This window comes from Leptonychotes weddellii, chromosome 1, assembly GCF_054177405.1.
Source record: "Leptonychotes weddellii isolate Sample4059 chromosome 1, ASM5417740v2, whole genome shotgun sequence".
Classification (NCBI taxonomy): domain Eukaryota; kingdom Metazoa; phylum Chordata; class Mammalia; order Carnivora; family Phocidae; genus Leptonychotes; species Leptonychotes weddellii.
The window spans coordinates 91,741,792-91,768,325 of NC_138369.1; the positions used below are offsets into that span (position 1 = coordinate 91,741,792).

Here is a 26,534-nt window from a genome sequence, read left to right on the forward strand (position 1 = left end):
AGCGTTCCGTAGCTTCCACAGCCCGCATCTTAGTTGGTTGCCATCCTTCTCTGTTTCTTTAAAATCCAGGTAACTTATCAGGCTCTGTTCCTCTGCCAAGCATCACTGCTTGTGCGGTCCTTGAGTGTCCAGTAGCATGTAGGCCACTGGGCTGATACTGTTAGGAATGAGATCCAGCCCTGTCCTCGAGGAGCTCCCAGCTTATGTTCAGGTCACGTTTCTTGGGCTCTTACTGTGTCCTTCTCTTTACTACAGGGCTTCAGGGCAGGGCTGGCCATAAAGACATATTCTTCGCTCTGGTAGCGTTTATTGTCTTGTGGGGAAGACAGGCTTGTAAATGGACAGTGTCCGTATACCGTTGGCAAAGGCTGATGGAAGATGCACAGGGGACGAAGGGAGTTGAGCAGCGGAACTTCAGTTCAACTCAGAATTCAGAGAGGCTTTCTGAAGGAAGTGGCCCTGACTAGTGCTTATTATAATAGGAGGTTTTTTTTTTTTTATATAAAAGGTGCTAAAAACGGTTGGTTGTGGGAACAGTGTGAGAAAAGGGCCAGAAGGTCTATTAGTCATTGTGTGTGCCGGTTGGTATTAATGGAACATAAAGCATAAAGCCTGTTGAAGGGTCAGGGCATAGAAGATTTCCTATGTGTCTTATGATTGGGATGCCATTGCAGGGTTTTAGGCAGGGAAATGACATGGTCGGTTGTGTGGTTTAGTTAGATTGTTTTGGCCACAGTAGAGGGAAGAATTGTGGGAGTGGTGAGGTGGGGGGTGGAGAGAGAGACAAGGCCAGGAAGTCAGTTTGGGAGAGTCTAGGTAAGTTTGTGTTTGGACTATGTTGAGTTATTTTATCCCTTAGATCACTAAATGGATATGTTTAAGAGGTTATTACATGTCTCATTCTGAAGTTGAGGAGACAACCGGACAGATGTGTGGATTTGAATCACTCAGGGCCACTAGGTTCACCCAAACCTCCAGAGGGGGTGAGATTACTCAAAGAGTTAGCAGTGAGATGTGACCTGTGGACCCCGGGGGGCCTGAGTGGCTGAGAGGTGGCAGAAGGGAAGTCCATGGAGGTGACCATGAAAGTGTGGCCAGACTGGAGAGAACAGAAAGTGGGGAGTGCTGTTATAGAGACAAGGACAGTGAGAATAAAAATAGGATTATTAGGATTCTTTTTTTTTTTTTTAAAGATTTTATTTATTTGAGAGAGAGAGCATGAGCATGGGGGAGGGGCAGAGGGAGAGGGAGAAGCAGACTCCCCACTGAGCAGAGGGCTCAACATGGGGCTCAGTCCCAGGACTCTGGAATCGTGCTCTGAGCCAAAGGCAGACGCTTAACTGACTGAGCCACCCAGGCGCCCCGGGATTGTTATGATTCTGTTACAATCCTAGTAATAGCATTTATTGTGTTCTAAGCACTGTTGTAAATTGCAACCTATATTAAGTCATTTAGTTCTCAGAACCATCCTGTGGGATTGGAACCAGAATTATTGCTGCAGCATTAGTGATGAAATGATGTAGGCCACACAGCAAGCAAATGGCAAAGTTGGAGTTCACACCCAGAAGTCTGGATCCAGAGTCTACACCGCCGTGCTAAGCTGCTTCTCTAGGTACTGCGGGAAGTTTCCAAAAGGAGTTAGTAGTGGGCAGTACCCAGCGGTTTGGGGAAGTCTGGTAAGAAGATGGCTGGATTGTCTTTGGGAAGGCTGTGGTCACTGATGATCAGTTGAGTGGTGGATGAGAAGCCATATGGAGGTGGGTTGAGGAGCGATGAATAATGGGGAGAAATAATGCTACCTGTTCTTTGGAGAAACATGTCTGTGAAGGGAAGAGAGAGATTGCTGCTAGGCGAGTGGAGAGTTTTAAAAGGTTTTGTTTGTTTTCTGAGGCGAGGGTAAACTAGTAGGTAGAGAGAACAGGAGAAGCGGGTTGTTTGAGAGATCAGCACCTTGGATATTGGAGGCTTTGGAATTCAGAACACTGGGAAGAGTGCCATCATGGACAGGAGATGAGACCCCCCCGCCCTGCTCACACACAGGAGGAGGGAGCTGGGGATGTGGACCAGTGGAGGCAGATACATTGGTAGGGCTCAGGGATTTGACATTCCTCACGTCTACCATCTGCTTTCCACCAGACGTCCCCTACACCTCAGAATCTAGTTTTCTTAATACTTAATTTTGCATTTTAGAGAAAAGGAAATACTGCATTCCCTCTCTAATAAGCTCACAGTCTGTTGTCAAGTGGCACCACAGCATGATGGTTAAGACCTGTTTTTTAAAGAATCATTGCAGACTTGACTTTAGCCTCTCCTCTGCCACTGACTAACTCGAACCTTGAGCCTGTTTCTTGGGCGTGAGGGGAATGGTGACAGTTCCTACTTCATTACCACATAGAGTTCGGGTTGCGATGACTGAAAGCTTCCAGGGCAGCGCACAGTACAGAGTAAGGGCTTAATTACGCTGGAGCCATAATATTTCGTCTCCATTTAGGAGGCAGCAGGGTTAGCATAGTGGTTCCAAGCATGTGTGCTGAAATCAGTTTGGCTGGTTACTAAATTTCCTCCGTGGCTCATGTTCCTCTTTGGTACAATTGGAGAATAGCACTACCTCCCTGATGGGGTTGCTGTGACCTGTGAGTGAGGTGGTCCTAGAAAGTGCTTCATGCAAGCTGGTTGAGTAAAAAATGTCTTCAAGGGTCTAAGATAGGGATAGACAAACCACAACCTGGAGGCCAAGTCCAGCCCAGGAGCTAAGAATATATTTTATATTTTCAGTGAGTTAGTAAAACAAACAAAAAAAGAATATGTGACAGAAATTAGAGGTGACATGCAAAGCTTAAAGCATTTACTGTCTGGCTTTTTATAGAAAATTTGCCACCCGCTGGTCCAGGGTTACTGCCTATCCAGCATCTATGAAGCTACTTCCTGCATTATCTCAGAGATTATTTCTTAGATTAAAAAAAAAAAATTCCTTTTTAGATTTTATAACTTTAGAAATGACATATTCTAATTCCATCTCATTTTTCTAATTGAATGAAGAAACTGTTTTAAGTGACAATTTTTCAGTGATGATTACTGTGTTTTTATTAACTTTCCTAGGTTTTCTGTGTTGGAATGTTAGTTTATGAATTATAATACTCCTTGATTTCTCAGTAGCTGTACTCCTCCCTTTATTTATAATTCTTTTTTGGGGAGCACGTAGGTGGCTCAGTCCGTTAAGCATCTGCCTTTGGCTCAGGTCATGATCCCAGGGTCCTGGGATTGAGCCCCACATTGGGGGAGCCTGCTTCTCCCTCTCCCTCTGCCCCCCCGCCCCTTGTGCTCACTCGCGCGCGTGCTCTCTCTGTCAAATAAATAAATAAAATCTTTAAAAAATAATTGTTTTTAAAGATTTTATTTGAGAGAGAGAGTGCACACAAGCAGGGGGAGAGGGAAAGGGAGAAGCTGAATCCCCGTGAAGCACAGAGCCCGACACAGGGCTCGATCCTAGGATACTGAGATCATGACCTGAGCTGAAGTCAGACACTTAACCGACTGAGCCACCCAGGTGTCCCTCAAATTAATAATTCTTAGTTTTGTCTTAGAACTTGAAAAGTTGAGAATGGGGTCAGCAGTCCATATTTTAAACTCACTGGTAGGAAACTATAATATCGTTATGACAAGGCATCATTTTTACTTTTAAGTTGTTGCACTTTTCTCATTCCTTTAAATATCTGGATTTTCCTGCTTCATTTCCAGACTGTCACTCTCTGTTGCCCAAGTGCCTTGGTGTGGAATTATTCCACAAACGACAATAAGAGCGCGAACCCTGGCTCGCCCCTGGATCTGCTGCAGGTGGCCCCCTCCAGCCTCCCCATGCCGGGTGGGAACACGGCTTTCAATCAGCAGGTAGACTTCCTGTTATGGTGGTTTGATGGGTGTGTTCATTCTTGAGAGGCATCACAGCATAGTGGGCCAGGTGGGTTTCAGCATCTCAGGTGCTTGGGTACCGTTCCCAGCCCTGCTCCCCATCTCTCTGGGGGGCCTGGGCGAAGTATTTCACCTCTCTGAACCACAGAAGTTCATCACGTTGCTCCCTTTCTTCTTTCCCTCTTGCTGGGCAGTTCTTGCAGAGCGTTCTGCCACCCAGAGGGTAGTTACAGTGGTGGTTCTAATACATGACCACAGCGCTCCTAGTTGGTCATCTGTGATATTTAGTAACTATGTTTTTATGAGTTAGTTTTATTAGTGCTGGGTTTTTTTGGTTCAGAGACTTAAGAAACTTAAACCGCAGGATCGTGACTAAGGTTGAGAATAAGATCCCTGTTTTTTTGGCAAGCATTTTTCTTAAATTAATGAAACATGCCTCGTTGTTTTCATACATAGAAGAATGGCTCAAAAATGATACTTTAGAGCTTTCACCTTTCCATATGATATCCTAAAAAAATTTTCACTTGTACAGCAAACTTTTTTTTTTTTTTTGGTGAGCATTTGTTATTGAAAACTGGCATTGAACCACCACTTGTAAATTTTAAGGGGCACTTCTTGGACAACAGGCTAAATTTGCTATGATGTAGTCGAGATGGACTGTAGGACGCTGCTGTGCTCATGTGGGAAACCTGACCTGATTTAGACAGCCACTGTGGCTCTCCAAGCACAAGTTAAGTGGAAGTGCTTATCTTTCAGGTTCGGGCCAGGATTTACGAGGCGGAACAGCAGATCAAACAAAGAGGCCGTGCAGTGGAGGTTCGGTGGTCCTTTGACAAGTGCCAAGAATCAACAGCAGGTACGGAACACGAGAGAAGAAGGGGTGCTTTTGAATGTTGGACTTCGTGCTGCATTTCTGATTCTTAACTATCCGTCCACATAGTGAGTAAGGATGCTTTTTAGCGGAGCCACCTTCTGACTTCTGAGGGCATTCTTCATTTCGTGCCCTGTAGCTCCCGGCTGTTGAGAATGTCAGGTTTGGTTTCATTGGGAATTCTTACATGCCGAGAACGATGCTTTCTTAAAATCCCTTTTGCCCTGCCTAATGATGATTTTGTACTACGCTGTTGTGACTTTATTTGACCTCTTGACAGTTGCTTAATTTCCACATCCAGGGGTGACCATCAGTCGGGTGTTGCACACGTTGGAAGTGTTGGATCGACATTGTTTTGACCGGACTGACTCCAGCAATTCAATGGAGACGCTTTATCATAAGATTTTCTGGGCAAACCAAAACAAAGATAACCAAGAGGTAGTTCATATTTTTCTTCTTTTCATTTAAATTTTCTCAGCATATTTTTTTTTTTCATTCAGTAAATTCTGGCAAAGCCTTTTCTATGAAGTGTAAGAGATTATGAAGGTGTCACCCTGAAATGATTTTGTTGTTGGACTAAAATGCCCCCAGATTATTAAAATGAAATGTCCTTTGGGCTGATCAACCTAGGTGTATTTGTTGGAAAGATTTTTCTTGGACTTTTTATCATCCCCCCCCCCCCATCATTTTAGTTCTAGCAGAATATCCTTCATCTAGTGATTGGACTTTATATAATGGTTTGGCTCTGACTTAGGGGGAGTCTATTTTAATATTAGAGCAGTGAATGAATATTGTGGTCACGGTCTTTGGAAAATCTGTATTCAACGTATTAGGATTCTCCAGAGAAACAGAACCAGTATGGGGAAGGGGAAATATATACAAATATGTGTGTGTGTGTGTGTGTACACATATATATGTATACACACATATATGTAAGTGGGAAAGAAGTATTTATTTTAGGGAATTGGCTCACATGATTATGAGGGCAGGCAAATCTGAAATGTGCAGGGCAGACCAGCAACCTGTGGGCCCTGGGAACAGTTGATGTCATAGTCTTGAGTCTGAAGTCCACCTGGAAGCAGAACTCCTTCCTCGGAGACCTGTCTTTTCGCTTACGGCCTTAAACAAATTGGGTGAGGCCCACCCACATTATGGAGGATAATCTGCTTTACTTAAAGTTTACTGATTTAAATCTTATCCACATTTAAAAAAATACCTTCACGGCAACATCTAGACTGGAATTTGCCCAAAAATACTGGGTACCATGGCCTGACCAAATTAACCATCACAGAGAATTATTATCTTATGCTTTCTTGGATTAGATTGTTTCATTATTGAACTGCCCTATCAACAAAGGTTTTTCAATTTTTTTTTCCTCAACCTTATTTTGGGACAATGAACAAGTTTGTCTTCTTTTTGCAATGGGAAGCAAAAACCCATGGTATAGCCAGGCTGTGTTAGGCACCAAGAATGAAGAAGTTTTAAGACATGGTACCTGCCTTCAAGGAACCACCTTAGTTGACTGATTACTATTATCTTTGATTTCGTACTAGCCTTTGGGAATGCATATGGGGAAAGGAGAGATTAAACAACAGAAACAGTAACCCAAAACCTTTCCTTATCCCACCCTGATGTGAACCTGATGTGATCCTGTTGTAGGTTATTCCTCTTTCTGGAATAATTTGTGTTGTCACCCTGCTTCTCAAAGATAAGGTGTCAAGTTCACTGCTGCCAAGTAGAATGTCAGAATATTGAGTGAGGTACAGACTGAGCATATTTTCTCATTCATTGTGAAGTCTCAGCAATGCTTTGGTACTTCCGTAGAGTACACTGATTATAAGTTTGCACAATTCTCTGCTAATTGACACAAGGTGTTACTGTGTTCTTTTATGGTGGTCATTTGTAATAAAGACTTTCTTAGATAAAAGGTTGCAAGACTACTAAGGTTTTTAATATACTGAAGTGAGATACCTGGAAGGAAAGTTGAGATACCTAAAATTCAAGATGTCCTTTTGGACTCCTAAGCTTCTTGCACCAAGTGTTGAGTAAAGATTGTGTTGTTCTCTTGTGAGCATTTTAGCAAGTGCACCACAACCACTTGAGTTTTGTGGTTAGCCTCACTGTAGACCTTTCTAGTGAATGAACTGCCCAACTTCACAATTACATGCCCAATTCACCCACAGAGACTTAAGTTATTCACTAGCACTCTTAAGAGGAAATGATGAGTGTCATATCAAGGGCAGAAATTAAGTTTTATATCTATGTATATATAATTACCTAAATTATATATACATATATATATATTTAAGTAGGCTCCACGCCCAGCATGGAGCCCAACTCAAGGCTTGAACTCACGTCCCTGAGATCAAGACCTGAACTGAGTTTGAGTCAGATGCTTAACCAACTGAGCCACCCAGGCGCCCCAAGTTTTGTATTTTTTTTTTTTTTTTTTTTTTTAAGATTTTATTTATTTGACAGAGACTCAGCGAGAGAGGGAGAAGCAGGAAGCCCGATGAGGGGCTCGATCCCAGGACCCTGGGACCATGACCTGAGCCGAAGGCAGACGCTTAACGACTGAGCCACCCAGGCGCGCCCCAAGTTTTGTATTTGTGAATAAAATCACACTATAAGCTCTCTAAAGCACAGTTGTCTCCAATGAGGGAATTCACCCAGGATATGGGGAGGGGGATGACACTAGAGGGCGACATGTACTCAGGACCGAGAGTCCCAGATGTTCTCGTGACATACTTCGTTGGAAGGAACGTCAGTGTTGCCCGTTTAGGAGTAATTATGTTGAATGTTGACTCAACTATGGAAAGAGTTGATGTGAGTGGTTGCTTTGTGGTTACAGTGCTCTTTTATGAGTAAGACAAAAATTTTATTTTAAACCTGTAATTCAGACTGGTCACCTTTTCTTAATAATCTGTCAGAAAGAATAACTAGGCAGATCCAGTTAATTTAACATTAGGATAATTTTTAAACATTAAAATATTTAACATTAAATTAATTTTTATTGAACATTATATTGTAAGTTTTACAATATGGCTTTGGCATCTGTGTGTGTGTGTATACCACGGTGTGTATGTATAAGCAGGCAAATGACAGAGTTTCATCTTTGTGTTTATTCTTCATCAGGGCCTACTATTTTCTTGACTACCAAGTCACTTTATATATATATATATATATCTGGAATTCATGGATGAGCTGTGGAGTTGTATTAAGTATGATCAGCTGTGTGACCTTAAGCAACTTACTTGCAGGCTCTGTGCCGTAGTGCCTTCATTTGTTAGGGCAAATGCTCTATGCCAACTTACCTATCCCTAAGGGACAGGAGGACTTTGAGAATTATAAAGCACTCTATAAATATATTTAAAAATGTGAATGATAAATAGCAATAATTATTAGTTGTGTTATATTGGAAGAACCAATATGATGTAACTATAATTTTCTGATTAGGAGTTGTATAAAGTGGTGTGATTTGGATTCAGAAACAGGTTTCACTTCTTTAAAAGGTGCTTCCTCTTTTTTGGTTTCATAATTTGTGTTAGGACAGACAACATGAAAGATAATAGAACAAGTGACCAGCCTCTGCAATTGCAGTGAGCTTGAGGTTTGCTTTTGTTGAAGTTGTGTTTTAAGTAGGCCTGGGCCCTGGATTGCTCAGCCTGCTTCCTCACATCTATTTGGGCAAGTTGAATTCACCCTCCTTGATTCCTTTTTCTCTGGAACTGCTAAAAGGAAATTGAGTTCTTTTCACTTTCTTGTAGGGAGGTGGGAGAGCAGCCCTACAGATGGGACTTGGAGTCTGAAGTTCAGGTTTGTGTGTGTGATTAAGTCTCCGTGTTTGGTCAAAGCCGTCATGCACGGAATGAAGACGTTTGAGGCCTTTGTCCTGCCCTGTGGTTGGACTGTGGTCATGAGAGTGAGCGTGGGCCCCACGATGGGGTGTGTCAGGCCTGTGGCGTGCTTCTGCTCATTCTCCGTGGACTGCCGTTATTCCTTTACCCTCTCCTTCCCTGCTGCCCCCCTTATCCTCAGCAGGTGCTTCTGTGTTAGGGTTTGGGTACTGTTGTAAGAGAGGTGAAAATATAAATCTTAAAACCCTTAATGTTTACTTACTCTAAATCTGTGCTGCTTGATTTTCCATTCAGTATAGTGGGAGATAATAAAACTTGTAATGCTTAGGACAGGGCTCGGAGACTTGTGTTGTATGGCTGTCAGGAGGTGGTGCAAGTTAACGGTAGGCTGTTGGGTCCAGGGCCCCTGAGAGGCAACCCAGGAGGGGGCTTGCCCTCTCTGAGTAGAGTGGCCTGTCTCAGATTCTACTTGGGAAGGCAAACCCACTGTTGTCTGATCATTCGACATTTCAAGAGAACTTGGATGTCAAGATTTACATGTGAACTTTTCCAATCTTAACACACACTGCAAGCCAGGCAGTGTCTGTTGGCCATGTTTGCCCAGATGCCTGTCACTTTGCCCCTCATGGTGCTTGTTTTAAACACTGGCTTACTGATTTGCCTGTTCAGTGTTTCAGAACCATTTCTGCTCTGGGTGATGGGAGGCAGAGAAGCCTGATGTCCACGAAAGGGACTCTTGTTGGGAATGGAGGCCACCTCTTGATTCCAAGTCCTGACTGAGTCTGTCACTTGGGACCTACAGGCGGGGGCCACATTGCTGACCTCAGGTCTGGGGGGGAAGTGCCCCTCAGCCTTACAGAGAAGCCAGACCGCTTCCTTCCTCTTGGCTTCTTTCCTTGTTTGTGTTGGTTGGGTGTGAAGGGAGAAGTAGCTGCCTCTTTGGGTCCACCAGGGACATGGATAGAAGGGAGAGTCTAAAGATGGCAGGAAGAGCCGCCTTTTCACTTCTCTCTCTGGTGCCCGGGGAAGCCGACTTTGTCCTGAGTAATGAAAAGGCCAGAACAGCTGCAGCGACACATACATTTCCTCTTTCCCTGCTGCTAAACAAACCTGAAAATCTACATATTTATTGTTGCTTTCCTGCTTACTCATGAAGCATTCTCTGAATAGGTGTGATGAGTTCATACTGATTTTTTTGAATGGCATAGGCCCAGAGTCCAGAGCAGCCGTCTGACTCCCCTCTGGCCCAGGCCTCCAGGGCCAGACCAGGTCGGCAGCCATGTGGTTGAGGAACCCTCAGCACCATGCAAAGGAAAATCTCCGTTTCCGTCTGCTGGTCATTGCTGGGCTTTGTTGCATGTTTTTCTCCCTGCCAGCCTAAAGCCCCGCAGGTCGGGGTCTGTGTTCCTTTGGCTCACCAGCGTATCACCAGTCTCTAACACCATGCCTGGTGCCCCACATGTCCTCAGGAAATACTTACTGAATTGGTTTTTGGGGAGGCTTACAGAAAAGCTGCTGGGACAGTGAACTGGAAAGGAAAGTCCTCTATGGGATTGGGTTTGGAAGGGTAGGGGGAATGCAGAAAGAAAATCTATAGAATATGTTGGCTTTAACAACGGTACGAGGAAGCATGCGCAGGCGGTGGTAGGAGGGCGGCTGACAGGAGAGTTCTCAGCTGTAAAATCAGCAGGTTAGAGCGCATCTCTTGGGCGGTATTACGTACAATTCACTTACTCTTCATGAGTCTTAATTTCCCCACTTGTAAAACGGGATTTCTATCTCCTGATGATGTGAAAATGACCTGAAACAATGTCGAGAAAACATTCAGATATTTATAGTGCCTAGCGTGTAAAGGGGTACTCCGTAAACACTACCTACTATTACAACTGACATATTTAGGGAAGCAGTTAAACTCTAGAGACATGGAAGGAATATGGTCCTACGGTCCCTTGGGACTACTGTGGGGACACACACGCACACAGCCATCACACAATCCATTAATCCAAAACGCACAGCCAACATCTGTCAGGCTTTTTACATTCTTTGATTTTCACAAAGACTTTACCCTCAGCAGGGAAGCAGTCGGATGGGACTGGCCCACCCCCAGTGAGGTGTTTGTAGTACTACCATGTAGTGAAAGAGATCGTGCTCATTTCAGTGCTTAGAGGTATTTTTGGGTGGTTGTTGTTGTTTTTAATGTTTAATGTAAGAAAGAGTCACTTTTAAAAATTCAGACTCAAGATAACAAAGTCAAATGAGGCAGAAGTCAGGCAAACAAGGAAAACACACCTGGATGGCTTCCTGTTAAGATGCATGTGCTGAATTTTAGAATTGTTGATGCGGATTGCAGCCCTGCCTGAGGACACTGTACTGGAGAAGTCACATGGTTTCCTACTGGACGCCCAGAGGGGGAGGTGCCAGTCTCTTACAGCTACTGTTTTCTTCTTTCTTCAAGTAAACTTATTGTGGAAGGGTGATTATGTTAACATGGTTGGAGGTGGGGGAAATGGCATGTCCAGACATTTAGACATTACTGTAATGGTAAGGGTCAGTCATGAATCCACTTAGATTGTGGTGGGCCTCTTAGATTGCTTTTGAGCATGTGATACAAGTCTTTTTTCTTCAGCCTTTTTATGAGTGCATCTTAAGTACTAAGCCTTGTTATGTGTTATACCATCTCATTTAAATTTTCCCTGGCCAGTGAGAAACATGTTTAAAATTTTTTTTTTCTTTATCTCCTTTGCAGATGAGGAAACCAAGATGAGTAAATTGTCCAAGCTTATACCCAACTCACTGGTGGGAAAATAGGGATTAGAATCCTAAATGGTTCTAGAACCCAACTCTTTTTTAAAAAATTAAAAAAGATTTTTTTTTTAATTAATTTTTAAGTAGGCTCCCCTGGGTGTGGAGCCCCATATGGGGCCTTAAACTCACAACCCTGAGATCAAGACTTGAGCTGAGATCAAGAGCTGGGCGCTCAACCAACTGAGCCTCCCAGGCACCCCTAGGACCCAACTCTTGACTAGTACATTCTATTCCTTGTCCTACTTCTTTAATAAATCATTTTATTTCAGGTAGCTATAGTGGAACAAACAAGTGTCAGATAATTTTGGAAAAAGGAGGGAAAAACCTTTATAGTTGCCACAGTTTCCATATTAATATTGGTATATTTATTTGCAGGAATAATCCCTGATTTTTAAAGGTGAAACAATTTCAACATAGTAAACAATATTTAAGTTGGAAAATCCAAATCTTCAAGTTGGGCAAGCTGACCCTTGTAGAGTATCACACAACTGAGGCCAGTTCAGACCTGAATTTGAGTCCTGGCTTTGCTGTCAAGTAGCAGGTTGGATTCCAGCTAGTTACTTGTTCCCCCAGGGTCATTGTCGCTGTACAGTGTCTTACTACTAGAATCCACTTCACTTGTGTTATGTTCATGGTTGGATAACATTGTCAACCTAGTACCATGTTTTAGAAATTTAGGTTTCCCTCTTCTCATCTATATGTTCCCTTCATTTTTCCTAAAAGACAAGTAAGTAAAGCTTATTGTACCATACAGTGATGACTCTTGGATATTAAGTTGAGTGTTTTCCTTATTTTCAGTAAGAGAGACCTGACACTTTTCAAGGACTTTTGGAGAGAGTTACTTTACAATTTGTCTTATGTAGGACTTCTTTTTATTTTGAGAGAGAGATGGAGTGTGCATGTGCAACCCGGGAGGTGGAGACAGGCAGAGGGAGAGAGAATCTTAAGCCGGCCCCACGCCCAGCATGGTGCCCGATGCTGGGCTCGATCTCATGACACCGAGATCATGACCTGAGCTGAAATCAAGAGTCAAACACTTAACCAACTGAGGCACCCAGGCGCCTCCTTATGTATGATTTCTGTTATCCTGCAATTATATTGTTCTCAAAACTATTTTTTGCATTTGTATTATTATTTAAATGTTGATGATGTAACTGGAGAATGGCAAATTCATCTTTTGGCATAGTGCAAATTAATGACAATTAGTTGATTTATATACTCAGAGGAATTGTTTTAATTTTGTTTTCTTATCTGTCACCTTCTCAGAACTCAGAGTTGTGCTATGTTTAACTGCTGCTTAAAAAAAAAAAAAGTCCTTTTTGCTTTCATGGTATTTGTTTTGTTTCTTAGATGTCCTAAGACCTAAAGGCTCATTGATTCTACGGATGTGAGACTAGGAAAACCTGCCCGTTTTCCATCAAAAAAATTAGCCATCTTAAATATCTTTTGGAAATGTACATAGGGAATCAGTCATTCATATTTAGAAAGATTTTTCACAAGTGAATACTATTTATATGTAAATATCCTGTCTTCTGGGTTTGTGGTTAACAACCTTAGTCTTACTTCATGGTGATTCTGCATGTTAAGTGCTATTTGTGATCATGTACAACAGGCTTACGTTCTATTAGCAGTTTAGACCACGTTTTAACTTAATGCAACTCTTGAAATTCATCCAGATCTCCATAATGTGCCTCAGGTTGCAAGCCATATAAATTGCTAATAACACTGCTCTATATATTATCCCTTGTCGTTTATTGGTGCTGTAATACGACTTTTTAATCCAGATATGACCATTTTGTTTAATGTTGACTAAGAGTGATTAATTACATTTATAAACTTGTCCTGTTAGTCTCAGATTATAAAGCTGTTGAAGAGCCTATTCAGTATCTGATCTCAAGTTCTTTTAGTTTGCTGTTGCTTACAGTAATGAGTCATTGGTTTTTCCCCATTCCCTTTTATGGTATCGTTTTATAATATAGGTAGCATATTAACAAATTTCTTAAAATAGCAAACAATCTGATCAAGTATCTTCTAATTTCTAGAGGAAGCCTGACTCTCAGATGTAGTTGTCAATTATTTTCCCTTCTTTGTTTGTTATAGAAGACATGTGGTTAGTTTTTATAGACCATTGGGTTATTGAGTAATTGAATAAAAACTGAATTAGGCTTAACCTATCAAGTTTAAGCTCACCCTTCCCAGGAAAGAAAAATGTGACCGATCTCCCTGATGATGAAGAACTTCTTCACATTTGGGGTGTCTTTATTATAGATGTAGATGGCGCACCATCATGATGATTATTTGCAACAGAGTTAACAATGATTTCAATGTTTTACCACTGTAGGTGTGTCCAAAGTTCATGAGGCCAAAGAACAATGCTGTTATTTGAAGGACCTTGCTGATTTTTGAATTTTGTGTCCATTCATTGTCTTACTTGTTCTCATTATAGCAATTATTTCTTCTTGTGATTTTTTTTTGTTTTTAATATTTGTTGAAGTACGAGTTATTACAATACAGTGCAGGATGATACAATGTTACTAGTTTCAGGTGTCTTGTGATTTTTATGTGCATAGGATGGAATACATTTTTGACATTATGAAGTGCTCTTTAGCCCACAACTTGGACGCTTCTCCCACTCTTCTGCCCAGAAGGTGGGGGGTATGTTGGCATACGAGCTCCTCCTGTGGAGCACATAGCATGGATTTGACTCTTAGGTCAGTGACTTAGTAGCTTTGAGCCATTTAACGAGTTATTTAACCTTTAGGCCTCAGTTTGCTCAACAGTCATAGCATTATAGTGAAAGCATCAGAACGGGGCATACCGTATAGCAAACACTCATTAGGTACATGAGCAGTAACCACTGTTCATTTTGGAACATATCCTTTCGATATTTTCCTGGGCATTTATGTACAGGTCGGAGGACATAAATGGATTACATTCTACAAAATATTCTGCTGGATTTTCTTTTTCTCTCTGCTTACTGTTGTCCATCACTTGCTTATTTTTGTTTTACTCATGATGTTCAGTTCTCTTATTCTAATAAAGCCTTCTAGTTCTCTGGGTTGGTGGAAGAAGATAATCATTTTATGTAAACTCTAGTGATGTTGCCATATCCTTTCAAGTATTTAGTCCTTCTTCCCATTGGCTAAATCCTTCAGAATGATTCTAAGTAATAGTGTTGGGACCAGCATCCTTGACTCATTAAATTAGGAATGAGAATACATCTAGTACTTAACACTTAATTAGCTGTTAGGTTGTCAGATACTTTTCTATATTAAGTAAGTGCATGTGTGTTTTGGGGGAGGGGAATAAAATGTAAACTCCTCCCACCATTGTCTGACCCCCATCTTACCTTGTTTTTGCTTTTGGTTTCATGTAGGACAGTGTTGCTTTTACTCTATGATGAAAAATATCTGTTGACTCTACTATTTGCCAGACACTGAAAATAAATGCTGAAAATAAAACCATGAAAAAGACAAATCCTTGACTTATACGAGTATCTGGTCTAGCAAGTATTAGAGGAGGAACGAAGTCTTTGGTAATTCATTTTCTGCGTGTCCATTTGATTATAAGTCTGGCATGTTCCTAAAGAGGTAGGAGTCTGACTGGAACACTGGGTGGCAGTGACTGATTGGAGTGGGACTTAGCAACAGGCTTCCTGGTGTGTGTGTGTGTGTATGTGTGTGTGTGTGCGTGCGCGTTCGCGTGCGCCCCTACTTGAGAGATTTCCGTGTAACAGTGATGCTCTTTGTGCTTCTAGAGATCTTGATTCGGTGATGATGGGAGCAACAGAAAAATGGGCTTTGGAATTAGGTCTCCTAGTTCTGCCCCTTTAGATCTCTGTGCCCTTGACCATCTTAACCTCTGAACCTCAGTTTTCTTATCTGTCAAATGGGAATAGCAAGACCTACTTCAGAGTTTGTTGTGGAGATCAGAGGTGATGTGTGTGAAACACTCAGTGTCTGCTCGATAAATATATTCAGCTATTATTTCTACTACCTGTGGCTGGACATTTACAGGTGTTAATATTGTTATTGCCATGTTTACATGTTTTAATTTATGCCGTGGCTAGAATTCAGATTCTTGACCCCCTGGTTTGGTGCTTTTTCTCTGGCCTTAATTTTATGTGCCATAGCTTAATTTCATTTTCTTTCTGTCTCTTTCATTCTTCTGTATCCTAGTTGCTTCTATGTAGTTGCAGCCTCGGGGTGCATGCTGTGGACTATTAAAGTCTTACTATCTATTATGAAGTATCAATATGTAAAGCTGCCTGTTACTGCTCCTGAAGATTCCAGCTCCCCTTTACAGTATTTGAGATGATAAAGGACTTTCCTTTAGTAGCTCTCAGAGGTGTGTCTCCATTTCCTAATGGATTATTTGAAACCAGAAGCTGGAGATCTAATAACCATGAAGCCATGTTGTGAAAGATGCATATTACATGGAAGTAATATTCTGCACAAGAGAGCAGAATACTCCGATGTTGTAAGCATCAAGAGTGGAGGTGGAAGAGCCCAGAGAAGCTTGGAGCTCACACAAAGGCCATTGTGTACTCTAGGACGAGGGTCAAGATTACCTTCCTGGGTTCTTTTGAACACACAGTGTTGCTGTACTTACTTAGGTCGTTTCCCAAGATTTATGTTGTGGCAAGAGTTTTATTAATTAGCTGAGTGATCTTGGACAAGCTATTTGACATCTCTATGCCTTGGATTCCTTAATTGTAAAATGACAATGATAACTAGCTCATAGGTAGTAAAGATTAGAAGAAATAAGTCCTGAAACACATTTATTGCAATGTTGGACTGTAAATTGAGTAAGCACTCAATAAATGTTAATTATCTTTATTACCACCTGTAAATTTGCCAAGATATCTTTATTACTGATTTTGAGGGTGATTATAAGTCCATACTAAGTTGTTTTATGTTTTAAATTTTCATTAAAAATGACTGAAAAGAGGGTCACCTGGGTGGTTCAGTCGGTTAAACATCTGACTCTTAATTTCGGCTCACGTCATCGTCTCAGGGTCATGAGATCAAGTCCCACGTGGGGCTCTGCACTCAATGCAGAGTCCGCTTGGGATTCTCTCTCTCCCTCTGCCCCTCCCCCCGCTTACACACGTACATTTTCGCTTGTGCTCTCAAATAAATAAATCTTAAAAAAATGACTGAAAAGATTTACATTTAAGATCAGGAACTTTCAGCTTTTAATTTTTGTTGTGTCTGCTTTTGTCAGTTAATAAATGCTAAGATTTTAGTAATGACTAGAATAAGCAATGCGTATTTCAGAAAACCTATTCTGAAGAGTATTTTTGATCGGAATAGAGGCAGTTTCATCTGGTCAGGGCTAATCTCTTGGTATCCCAAATGTTTTATAAGGTTGAGCACAGAGCAGCATGCCTGATGAGTACCTGATAGATTTTTTTCTTGTGACCAAAGAATTGCCCAGTCTTCACTGCCTATCGAAGACCCCAATCCAGAATGCAGCACTAAATCTAAGAGGAATGGGGTACCCCTCTGTGAATCCCCTGGAGCAGGAGGAGGAGCAGTATCCCCAGAAGAAGTAGGAGTGCTGCTTCTGGAAGAAGGGAGGAATGGTGGGCTGGTGGGGAGCTGCCCTTGTCTGAGAGGGGAGAATGCTGTCGGAGGGGATTTGAGCCTTACTGGTAATCACGCGTCTTGGACTTCCCCTTTCCTTTGTTCAGTGGCAGGCCTCTCCAGTCTGCCTTCCTTATTTATACATCTTTAATTAGATACTGAAATATCACCATTTGTCTGCAGAAAAATAGAAATAAAAATAAAACACCACACAAATGTCCATAGTTCATTGCTGAAGACAAATGCTCTTGCCTGTGAACCATCCATAAGGACTTTCTCTCCATGTGAGTTCATTCTGTTTTCTCTGATTTTTTTTTTTTTTAAAGATTTTATTTATTTATTTGAGAGAGAGAATGAGATAGAGAGCATGAGAGGGGGGAGGGCCAGAGAGAGAGGCAGACTCCCCGCTGAGCAGGGAGCCCGACGTGGGACTCGATCCCGGGACTCCAGGATCATGACCTGAGCCGAAGGCAGTCGCTTAACCAACTGAGCCACCCAGGCGCCCTGTTTTCTCTGATTTGATCCCTTATGAGCCTCCTTCAAATTTCAGAGGGAATCTGTCAGTTTCTGGGGCTAGAAAGAGGGGAGCGTTTTAGTATCATGCTTCACTGATGAGCACTCCTATCTTCTTACTTTAAGATAATTTCCTTGGGTTATATTTTCAGAGATTGAATTATTGGAACAAATGATATAAAAAAACATATTTTAAAGATTTTATTTCTTTGAGAGAGAACATGAGCAAGGAGGGAGGAGACAGAGGGAAAGGGAGAGGCAGACTCCCCGCCGAGCGGGGAGCCTGACACAGGACTCGATCCCAGGACCCCGGGATCATGACCAGAGCTGAAGGCAGACACCCAACTGACTGAGCCACCCAGGTGCCCCTCTTTGCCACTTTTTATTTGCTTGTTTAAAACTGCTTTGAAGTAATTTCCTATTGCTGCCATAGCAAGTTATCAGAAATTTAGTGGCTTAAAGCAGCACAAATTTTTTCTCATGCAGTTTTGGAGGTTATGATCTTACTGGGCTCTAATCAAGGTGTCATTTGGGCTGCATTCTTAGGGGGCCTCTAGGGGAGACTCCGTTTCCTTCTATTTCCCAGCTTCTAGAAGCCCCCTGCATTCCTTAGCTTGTGTTCCCTTGCTCCATCTCCACAGTACCCAGCACATCATCTTCCAGTTTCTCTCTCACCCTGGCTCCTGCTTCCCCTGTCACATCTCTTTGCCTCACAACCACCCCTGTGATTACACTGGTCCCACCCAGTAATCCGGGATAATTCCCCCCCCTCAACATCCTGAACTTAATCACAGCCACAACGTCCCTTTTGTCCTTTAAGGTAATGTCTTCACATGTCCTGGCTTTAGCGTGTGGACATCTTTGGGGGTGGGGGTGTTATTCTGTCTCCCACCACATACTCGTTTCTTCTCTTGTTCATCTCTCTCGAAATTTAACTCATTCTTCAAGACTTTTCCCAAAAGCCACTTTCTAAAAGGAAGCATCTAGTAGTTTCCTTCAGTCTTCTCTTTCGGCTTCTGTTAAATGTTGACTTTCTGAGATAATTTTCATTTCCCATTTTCCTTTTTTCCTTTTCATTCATTTCCTTTCCATTTCCAAATTATTTGTACACATGTATGTCTCTCCCACTTAATTGCCATCTTGCTGAAGGACAGGGACTGTAGTTTATATCTTGAACTCCTAAATTTCCTCAAATTTTTGCCTTGAAGTTATTATATGTTAAAATCATATTTACTAAATTTCACTTAACAAATAATTATTGTTTTAAAGAAATGGAGCTTAATATTCTTAGAAATTTGTTTATAGGGTGCGAATGCACTTCAGTTTACATATTTGAGGTTATGATGTCCTGTTGGCAGTTACTTGAATTAATTTGTAAAATAGCATCTGGAAGGCAAATGAGAGTGATCCTCTAATTTTCCAAAAGTTGATTGATGCAGAGTAGTGGGGGAGGGGTGCAAGGATCTGCCTATGGGGAGTGTGAGCCATGGATGTCTCTTTGTATGCACATTGAACATGTCTAATTGGATATACCCTGGAACTGGTGCTTAGAGTGAAAAAAGCAGGATATCCTCGTTTTTGGTAGTGGAAGCTAGAAGAGGCCTCTTGGTAAAAATAGCTTAAAATGTTAATCAAAACTTTGTAGTAATTAGTAGGAGTCAGAGGGGGAGTTTTCATTGAAAAATTATCTTGAAAAATATGCTGAAATTATAAAAGTATTTTATAACTAATAGATAATTTTTCAGTAATAAAGAACTAATGAAGTACATTTTGACCCAAATACATAAATGTAATTATTCATATTGCAGGGATAGTTTGCTTTCAAGTTGGTATCATGTGCCCTGATTTTCCAACATGATTTTCTAAGTTAGTAATAAAACATCTTTTGTAGTATCTTACTGTTTCTTTTAAAATAGGCACAGAACCTATGTATTCCTCCATCCCCACCACTCCAATATCCTAAGGAAGGACTGGCATAATTTGGCAGTCCATCTGATATTCCAAAAGGAGTGGACTTTGCACTATTTGAATCTGGCCAGTATTGGAAAATATTTATTGGTTGAAAATAGATTATGGACATATAACTGATATGAATATAAGAAAATTTCTGTAATAAATTTTATATTTTAAAAACATAATTTTTCAGCAGCATTTTCCTTGGATTTTCGTAATTCACTTATTTCCTAATAATTACAAATTGAGACCACAGCTGTAGCAGGCCGACTGCAGGCCCTCCTGTCTTCAAGTTAAGATCTCAGATGTCTGTAAGCTGGGACTGAGATATGGAAGGTGCAGATAGCCAGACTTAATTACTTCCTCTTCGATGTTGTCAAAACGTCTTGTAGCTTTCTTGTTTTTTTTTTTTAAGTTTATTTTATTTATTTTATTTATTTATTTAAGTAATCTCTACACCCAACATGGGGCTCGAACTTAGGACCCCAGGATCAAGAGTCGCATGCTCCTCCAACTGAGCCAGCCAGGCACCCCACGTCTTGTAGCTTTATGATTAGTTGTCTTTTTTGCTTTTCTTTCTAGAAGGTGAACTTTTGGAGCACAGGGGCCAGGTCTTTTAAATTTTTGTTTCCTCAGTGCCTAGCATGGGTACTTAATAAGTGCTTTTGGAAGTGAATTGACTCCTTCCTAAGAAGGACTTATTTTCTAGCACATTACCCCAACTCGTGGTCCTATCTGGATGTGTTAAGAAGAAGTGTTTTCCCTTATATGTGCTATTCTGTGCATCTTTAAGTCAAGCAGAACCTATTACTTAAGTTGAACGAGTGAGTCATTTATTCTTTTGTAGCCTATTTTCATCTTATTTTAATGATGCTGAAGAAAATAAAAAAAACTTTATAAATGTGGATATGATGCACATTACTGACTGCATGAATTTATTAAAAACTGATGGTAGTATTTTTAGGGTAACTCCTTTTGTTGTCTATAATCTAAATCTAAGCATGTGGTGCTTCACTGAATTGACTTTTATATTTTGACTTTTCTCTGGATTAGATGGAATCCAGCAAACATTCCTTCTAGTCTGCTTTCTTTTTTAAGTGTTAAACATAACAATCTTTATATATTTTAATTGAATTACTTCTTTTAATTTAAATTAAGAGACCTAGAGATGCTTTTGAGATCTGCCCTAAGTAACATTTCTTTGAGTCAACATGTGTTTAACCAAGTTTAGGGTAGGATGACTAAGAATCTTGGAACAAACTGATTTTCATGATCTAAATTGTTTGCTAGTATCTACAAGCTGATTAGGGATTCTTACCTTGGGATTCTTGGGTGTCTTCTCAGAGTCCATGAACTTTCTGAAAAGTTGTGCTAGATTTATGTGTGTATGTCTGCATGTTTTTCCTGGGAGTGTGTTTACAGCTGTTATAATCTCAATCGAACATATGGATTCTAAAACGTTAAGGACTTCTCACATAAATGTCAATACTGTAATTATCCAGTTCTTCTGGCATAGTGTTTATACAACTGGACAAATACTAAAAACGGGCAATTGGTGTTACATTGGTTGGCTTGCATCCTCTAAAAGGAAAGGTGAGGTTACATAAAAGGATGATTCCTCTTTTCTCTTAACTCCCCCTGCCTGTCTCTAATTCATGTCACTTGGGTTCCTGTGACCTTTCTTTGACCCCTCTGATCCTCAGTCTGTGGGGCCCATTTCTAGGCCATGGCAACCACAGTGCATAGTTCCAGGGACAGTGCTGAGCCCCACATAGACCCAGGATATACTGCCCTCTGCCAACTGTGTCTGCTTTTAATAATTTGTTTCTTTCTGATGCTTGGTTGTCATTTTTCATGTTGGTTGTTTCTAATGCAGTGAGTCTTTGGCCAGCATTCCAGCCTCCCCTCCAGTTCCCTTCAGTTCCTTGTTGGAGTGGGTGGCTTGCTGAGCTGCCATGTTCGGATTGGGCAGCGAGTGAGGCCTCTGAGTGTGAGGGGGCCAACAGTGGAGTGAGTGCTTGGGGTTGGGAGCAGCTCTTCTGGATATTCAGTGCTCAGTTTCCCTTTCTCTTGGCTTTTGGTGTTGAGTTCTGGAGGATCAGTGGGGCTGGGTGATAATTCTGTGTAGATGAAAGGCATATGCAAGGAGACTGTTAATTTCCTTGAAACTGTCACAGACTGAGCTGTTCTAGTGATTTCCTTCCTTGTCACTAAAGTGTTGCTCTTTATACTTCAGTTAAAAAGGATTTGGGAACATTTTCTGAAATGACTATAATAAAATATAAGAAAGCTTAATTAAAGAAAGCTTTAAAAGTGTTAAAAATTCCATCGCTTGCTTTCTGTCATTGGGTGAGCGCTTCACTTGACGTGGCTGGTCCCCCTTTCTCTTGACTGTAGGTTGCCCCCAATGACGAAGCCGTGGTGACACTGCTGTGTGAGTGGGCGGTGAGCTGCAAACGGTCGGGCAAGCACAGGGCCATAGCTGTGGCAAAGCTCCTGGAGAAGAGGCAGGCGGAAATCGAGGCAGAGGTAGGTTCAGTTTTCTTTCTGACATTGGAACGCCATCATTTAAAAATAACTGTTTTGGAGAGGATTCTTTTTTCTTACTCATTATGCTATTTTTTTTCTCTCTCTCCAAGGAAAAAAGGGAGAATGTACAAATTCACATAAGGACTACATATAGGATCCCTTTCAGTTGATGAAGCCAATAATTTATATTCTGGACTAATTTAGAATTGTATCTTTTAAAATAAAACTTCAACATCTGAATTATTTGTTTGTTTAAAAGATTTTCTTTGTTTGACAGAGAGAGAATGAGCACAAGCACAAGCAGGGGGAGCAGCCGGCAGAGGGAGAAGCAGACTCTTTGCTGAGCAGGGAGCCTGATGTGGGACTCGATCCCAGGACCATGGGATCATGACTTGAGCCGAAGGCAGATGCTTAACTGACTGAGCCCCCCCAGGCGCCCCTAACATCTGATTTAGAACAAAGACCTCTCCCTATATGAGGTTGAGATACACATGCACATATATACGTTTTGTATTATATACATATATATACACGCTCACACACACACAGAAATGTATATAGTATACACCAACTATTTGAATTTTAAAGCTACATAATACTTTAGTGGATCTGGAAATATTTTCTTTCTTTTTTTTTTTTTTAAAGATTTTATTTATTTATTTGACAGAGAGAGACACAGCGAGAGAGGGAACACAAGCGGGGGGCGGGGGGAGAGGGAGAAGCAGGCTTCCCACAGAGCAGGGAGCCCGATGCGGGGCTCGAAGCCAGGACTCCAGGATCATGACCTGAGCCAAAGGCAGACGCTTAACGACTGAGCCACCCAGGCGCCCCTGGGAGTATTTTCTTGAGCAGTTCTGATTTTGAGATTACAGATACCAATTTGTATTAGTTCTGAGATTGTATTTTGGCCCCAGAGAGAGCATTTAAAGCCTCGGAAGTGGATTATGAAGGAAAAAAAAACAAAAAGCTAACTTGATAAACTTTAGCTTTTGTTGAAGGGAAAATTTTTCAGCCAGCCCCCTTATCTGTCCGTGAGATCTGGAGGTCTGGCCAGGAGAAAGGCTGTGTGTGGTGTGAGCGGCCCGCCGTCTCTCCGCCCCACGCAGACCGCTGCAGGGCCCCCTCCTCTCTGCTCCTTGCTCCTCACAGCAGCGACCACCGTCTTTTCAAACTGGAAGCAGATCATGTTGTCCCCTTATGCAGACTCCTGATGGATCCTTACTGTGTCCACAGAGCCTTGTATGGGCCTCCCTGGACCGCCTTTCCCTCGTCTCAATATTTCTCCCCTGGGTCACAGCTGCAGCTGCCTTGGCCCTCCTGTACCTCCAGCACAGCAAACCAGCTGCTGCCTTGGGACCTTGGTCTTGCTCTTCCTACTGGGTGGCACACTGCTCCCCAGTCTTCACATGGCCAGTTTCTTTCTGCCATTCCTAGTTTAGGAAGTGTGGCTTTCTAGCATTCCTAGCTCAACATGTGTCACCTCCTCAGGAAGATCCTGCGTCACCCACCCTTCAGGTGCTCTTTCTCACAGCACTCTGTTTTCCTCTCCTTGTTGGCTTATTGTTTAATGCCTGCCTACCGCCCTCTAGAATGTAAGCTTGACAACAGGGACCTTGCCCGCCCTGTTCAATGTTGTGTCTTTGGCACCCAGAATAGTGTTCAGTGCATAGTTGATGCTCAGAAAATGTTGTATGAATGGATGAGAACTTAGCTGGTTCTGTCTTACTGATAATACTCTTTCCTGCGAAGCTCTTAAAAAATGAAATAAGAAGAATATATCTATAGACATCTCCTCCTGTTGGGAGAGTACTATTCACCAAATAAAAAGGATCACATTGTTCAATGTGGGGCTTGAAGATACTGGGTTAAGTAAGGTATGAAACACATGACCCATTTTACAATGTGCAGTTTAGGAAAGGTGTTTCATTGCTGTTTTTTCTATGAATAGATAGATCTGTGAATTGCAATGAGTAAACTTTAGTAAGTTGAATTTCTCAAATTTAATTGCTCCTTCTGAGTTGTTACATCACACAGGCATCCCTTCTTCCAGTGTGTTCTAGGAACACACACACAATCACTTTTGGAAGAGGCTCACACTGATGACTTTGTAATTTTAATAGGTGTAAATGTATCCACATCTAAAAAATGTATTCTCTGAGGGATGTTTAAGATAATTGATTGTTGTTGAACCATCACCATTTTCAAAATTTGACCTTCGTGAAGAGAGGATGGAATGTAATAATGAATATATTAATATTAAAGAATAGACAATGAAAATGGGAAGGTCAGAGGGATATGAAAAAGAATAGAAAACAGGGTTCTGATTGCTTTTGAACTGTTTCTTTTCTGGTCTCCTAGTAAGTTCTGTCTTGAATGCAACTTCTCTAGATCTATGTTTCATCAGCTATGGAGATTCCACAGGTTCTAAGAGATCCTAACTGGTGAAGTGTGATGAGTGAAAGAATCTTATCAGAGGAATTATGTTCACTTTCTCATTTGACATCACAGTTCCCAACATCCCCTGTACACACTTGTAAATACACTCACCTAGCAAGAACAAACACAAAAACATCGAACTGAATAATAACATGCCCAAAAGTTTCTTAGGGGAAGTATATACAGTTAGTTAAGCATGAGCTATTTAAAAATGAAGACAACTTTGAGTTATTTTTAGCAATTTTGCATAGGGATAATGAGTAGTTTATTGTACTATGCTGTATATTCGGTGGATAGTTATAACTTCTGGAGAGTTTATAATTTACATGAATAATGTTTTCCATGGGTGTCTTGGAAATCATTTGAATTGTTCTGGGGTAGTTTCCCCTAACTTTGAGATATTATATTTACCTATGACGCATAGCCCTCAAATAAGTACAGAAATCTCAACTAATTTTGCATGTTTTTTTTTTCTGACAATTTAAATGTTAATAAAAAACTAACAAATTCATGATCCATTGTGGCTACATTGCCCTCTGTAATTAACTGTGCTTGTTTATTTTTAATCTTAGAGATGTGGTGAATCAGAGGTATTAGATGAGAAGGAGTCCATTTCTTCAGCCTCTCTTGCTGGATCTAGTTTGCCTGTTTTCCAGAATGTTCTACTAAGGTTTTTAGATACACAGGCCCCCTCATTATGTAAGTAAAGTTCTTTGCTTCTAGATCTTAAATAAGAGATTGGAGCTAATTCTTATTCTCTTTCTTCCTTATTTGCATCTTAATCAAGAGTTCTTGGTGATGAATATAATGTATGTTTTACTGAGCAAAATTTTGTTGAATGTTTTTAATGGAGATTTCTATGCAATTTTAAAATTAGGTGAGCTGCAAAGACTTCAAAATTTCCAGAGTTTTAAAAATTTAAAAATAAGTCACCTCATTCTCTAATATTTGGTGGTCTAGTTTTCCCTTTCTAGATCTTTCTTACCAAAATAGAGGAGCTAAGGTCCTCTGATGTTTCACTGTCTAAATCACTATTGTGATTAGGAATTTTCTCTTTTTGCACTGTTTTCAAAAGTTCTCATTTTACGACTCCTGATAAGAAAAAAGGGAAAAGTCAAACCAAAGTACTTTATAACCAGGTGCTTGATGTAAGGAAATAATTTGTGCAGATGGCTGGCTGCTCGCCTATACTCTATGGGATGTTCTGTCATCTCCCATTCTTCTGTCTTTTATTCTATTGTTTGTGGGGAGTCAAGAGTTTGGGGATTATAAGCCCAGCAGGCTTATACTGTAAACTGACACTTAAAAAATTCATTTATGTGTGCTTAGCGGTCTTGATCTTATTCTGAGGCTTTCATGTGACACAGTACAGCAGGGTGAGTCTTTAGGTAGATAGTGCTGAAACAACAGAAAATGGCATAAAGTGAAAAGTGATAGAAAGGGGAGAAAATGCATGGAGGGGGCGGGAGGGACAGGTTTGTTGTGAAGAAGGAGGTAAAGCAGCAGGAAATAGTACTGCTTCTGATTCCTCTGAGAAGGCCCTCATTTTGGGTTGAATGGTGCTTGGGGATGAGGTTCCTTAAGTGACTTGGTGGCTGTTCTGGGCTCAGGGGAGAGCTGGAGCCACACTGATGGTTGCAAGGTAAGCAGCTGTAGCGAAACATGGAAGAGGAAGCAGAAAAATGGAGGACAGAAGAGATCCTAGGGAGCAGAAAATACATGGTCAGGAGTGGAAGTTAGCTGCTCTACCTTCTCTTGTATTTCTGGAGGAGATGGATACACATTTGCCCTTTGTGTTCCTCAGCCTGTCCCCACTCCTGTTTGTTCTTTGGGAAGCCCTTCCTCCTCTCTGCCTCTGCTTGTTCTGGATCCCATTTCCTGCTGTCAGAGCTGTGTGTGTTCTCTGTGTAGATGTTGTGCATCCCTGACTTCTGCAGTGGACGACAGCAAACGCTAAGGCTTAAGTGTTAGGGAAGGCGCTTCATGTTCCCTGGATCCATCTGTTTGTCTCTGTTGGTGTTTGCGAGCATGATGATAGCAGGGCCCGAGCTTTGAAGGGTTGCTCTTAACATT

General features: G+C 41.4%; 1 protein-coding gene across 3 annotated transcripts in view; it reads left to right on the plus strand.

The window, feature by feature from the left end:
- MED12L (mediator complex subunit 12L) overlaps positions 1–26,534 on the plus strand; it is a 322,844-nt gene that overhangs the window by 72,120 nt on the left and 224,190 nt on the right. For all 3 annotated transcript variants that reach the window (XM_081827792.1, XM_081827784.1, XM_081827786.1), the window contains exons 9-13: positions 3,739–3,888; positions 4,666–4,765; positions 5,082–5,218; positions 21,894–22,025; positions 25,034–25,160. In XM_081827792.1, coding sequence (XP_081683918.1) covers positions 3,739–3,888; positions 4,666–4,765; positions 5,082–5,218; positions 21,894–22,025; positions 25,034–25,160 — 646 coding nt within the window. The remainder of the gene's footprint in view (positions 1–3,738; positions 3,889–4,665; positions 4,766–5,081; positions 5,219–21,893; positions 22,026–25,033; positions 25,161–26,534) is intronic.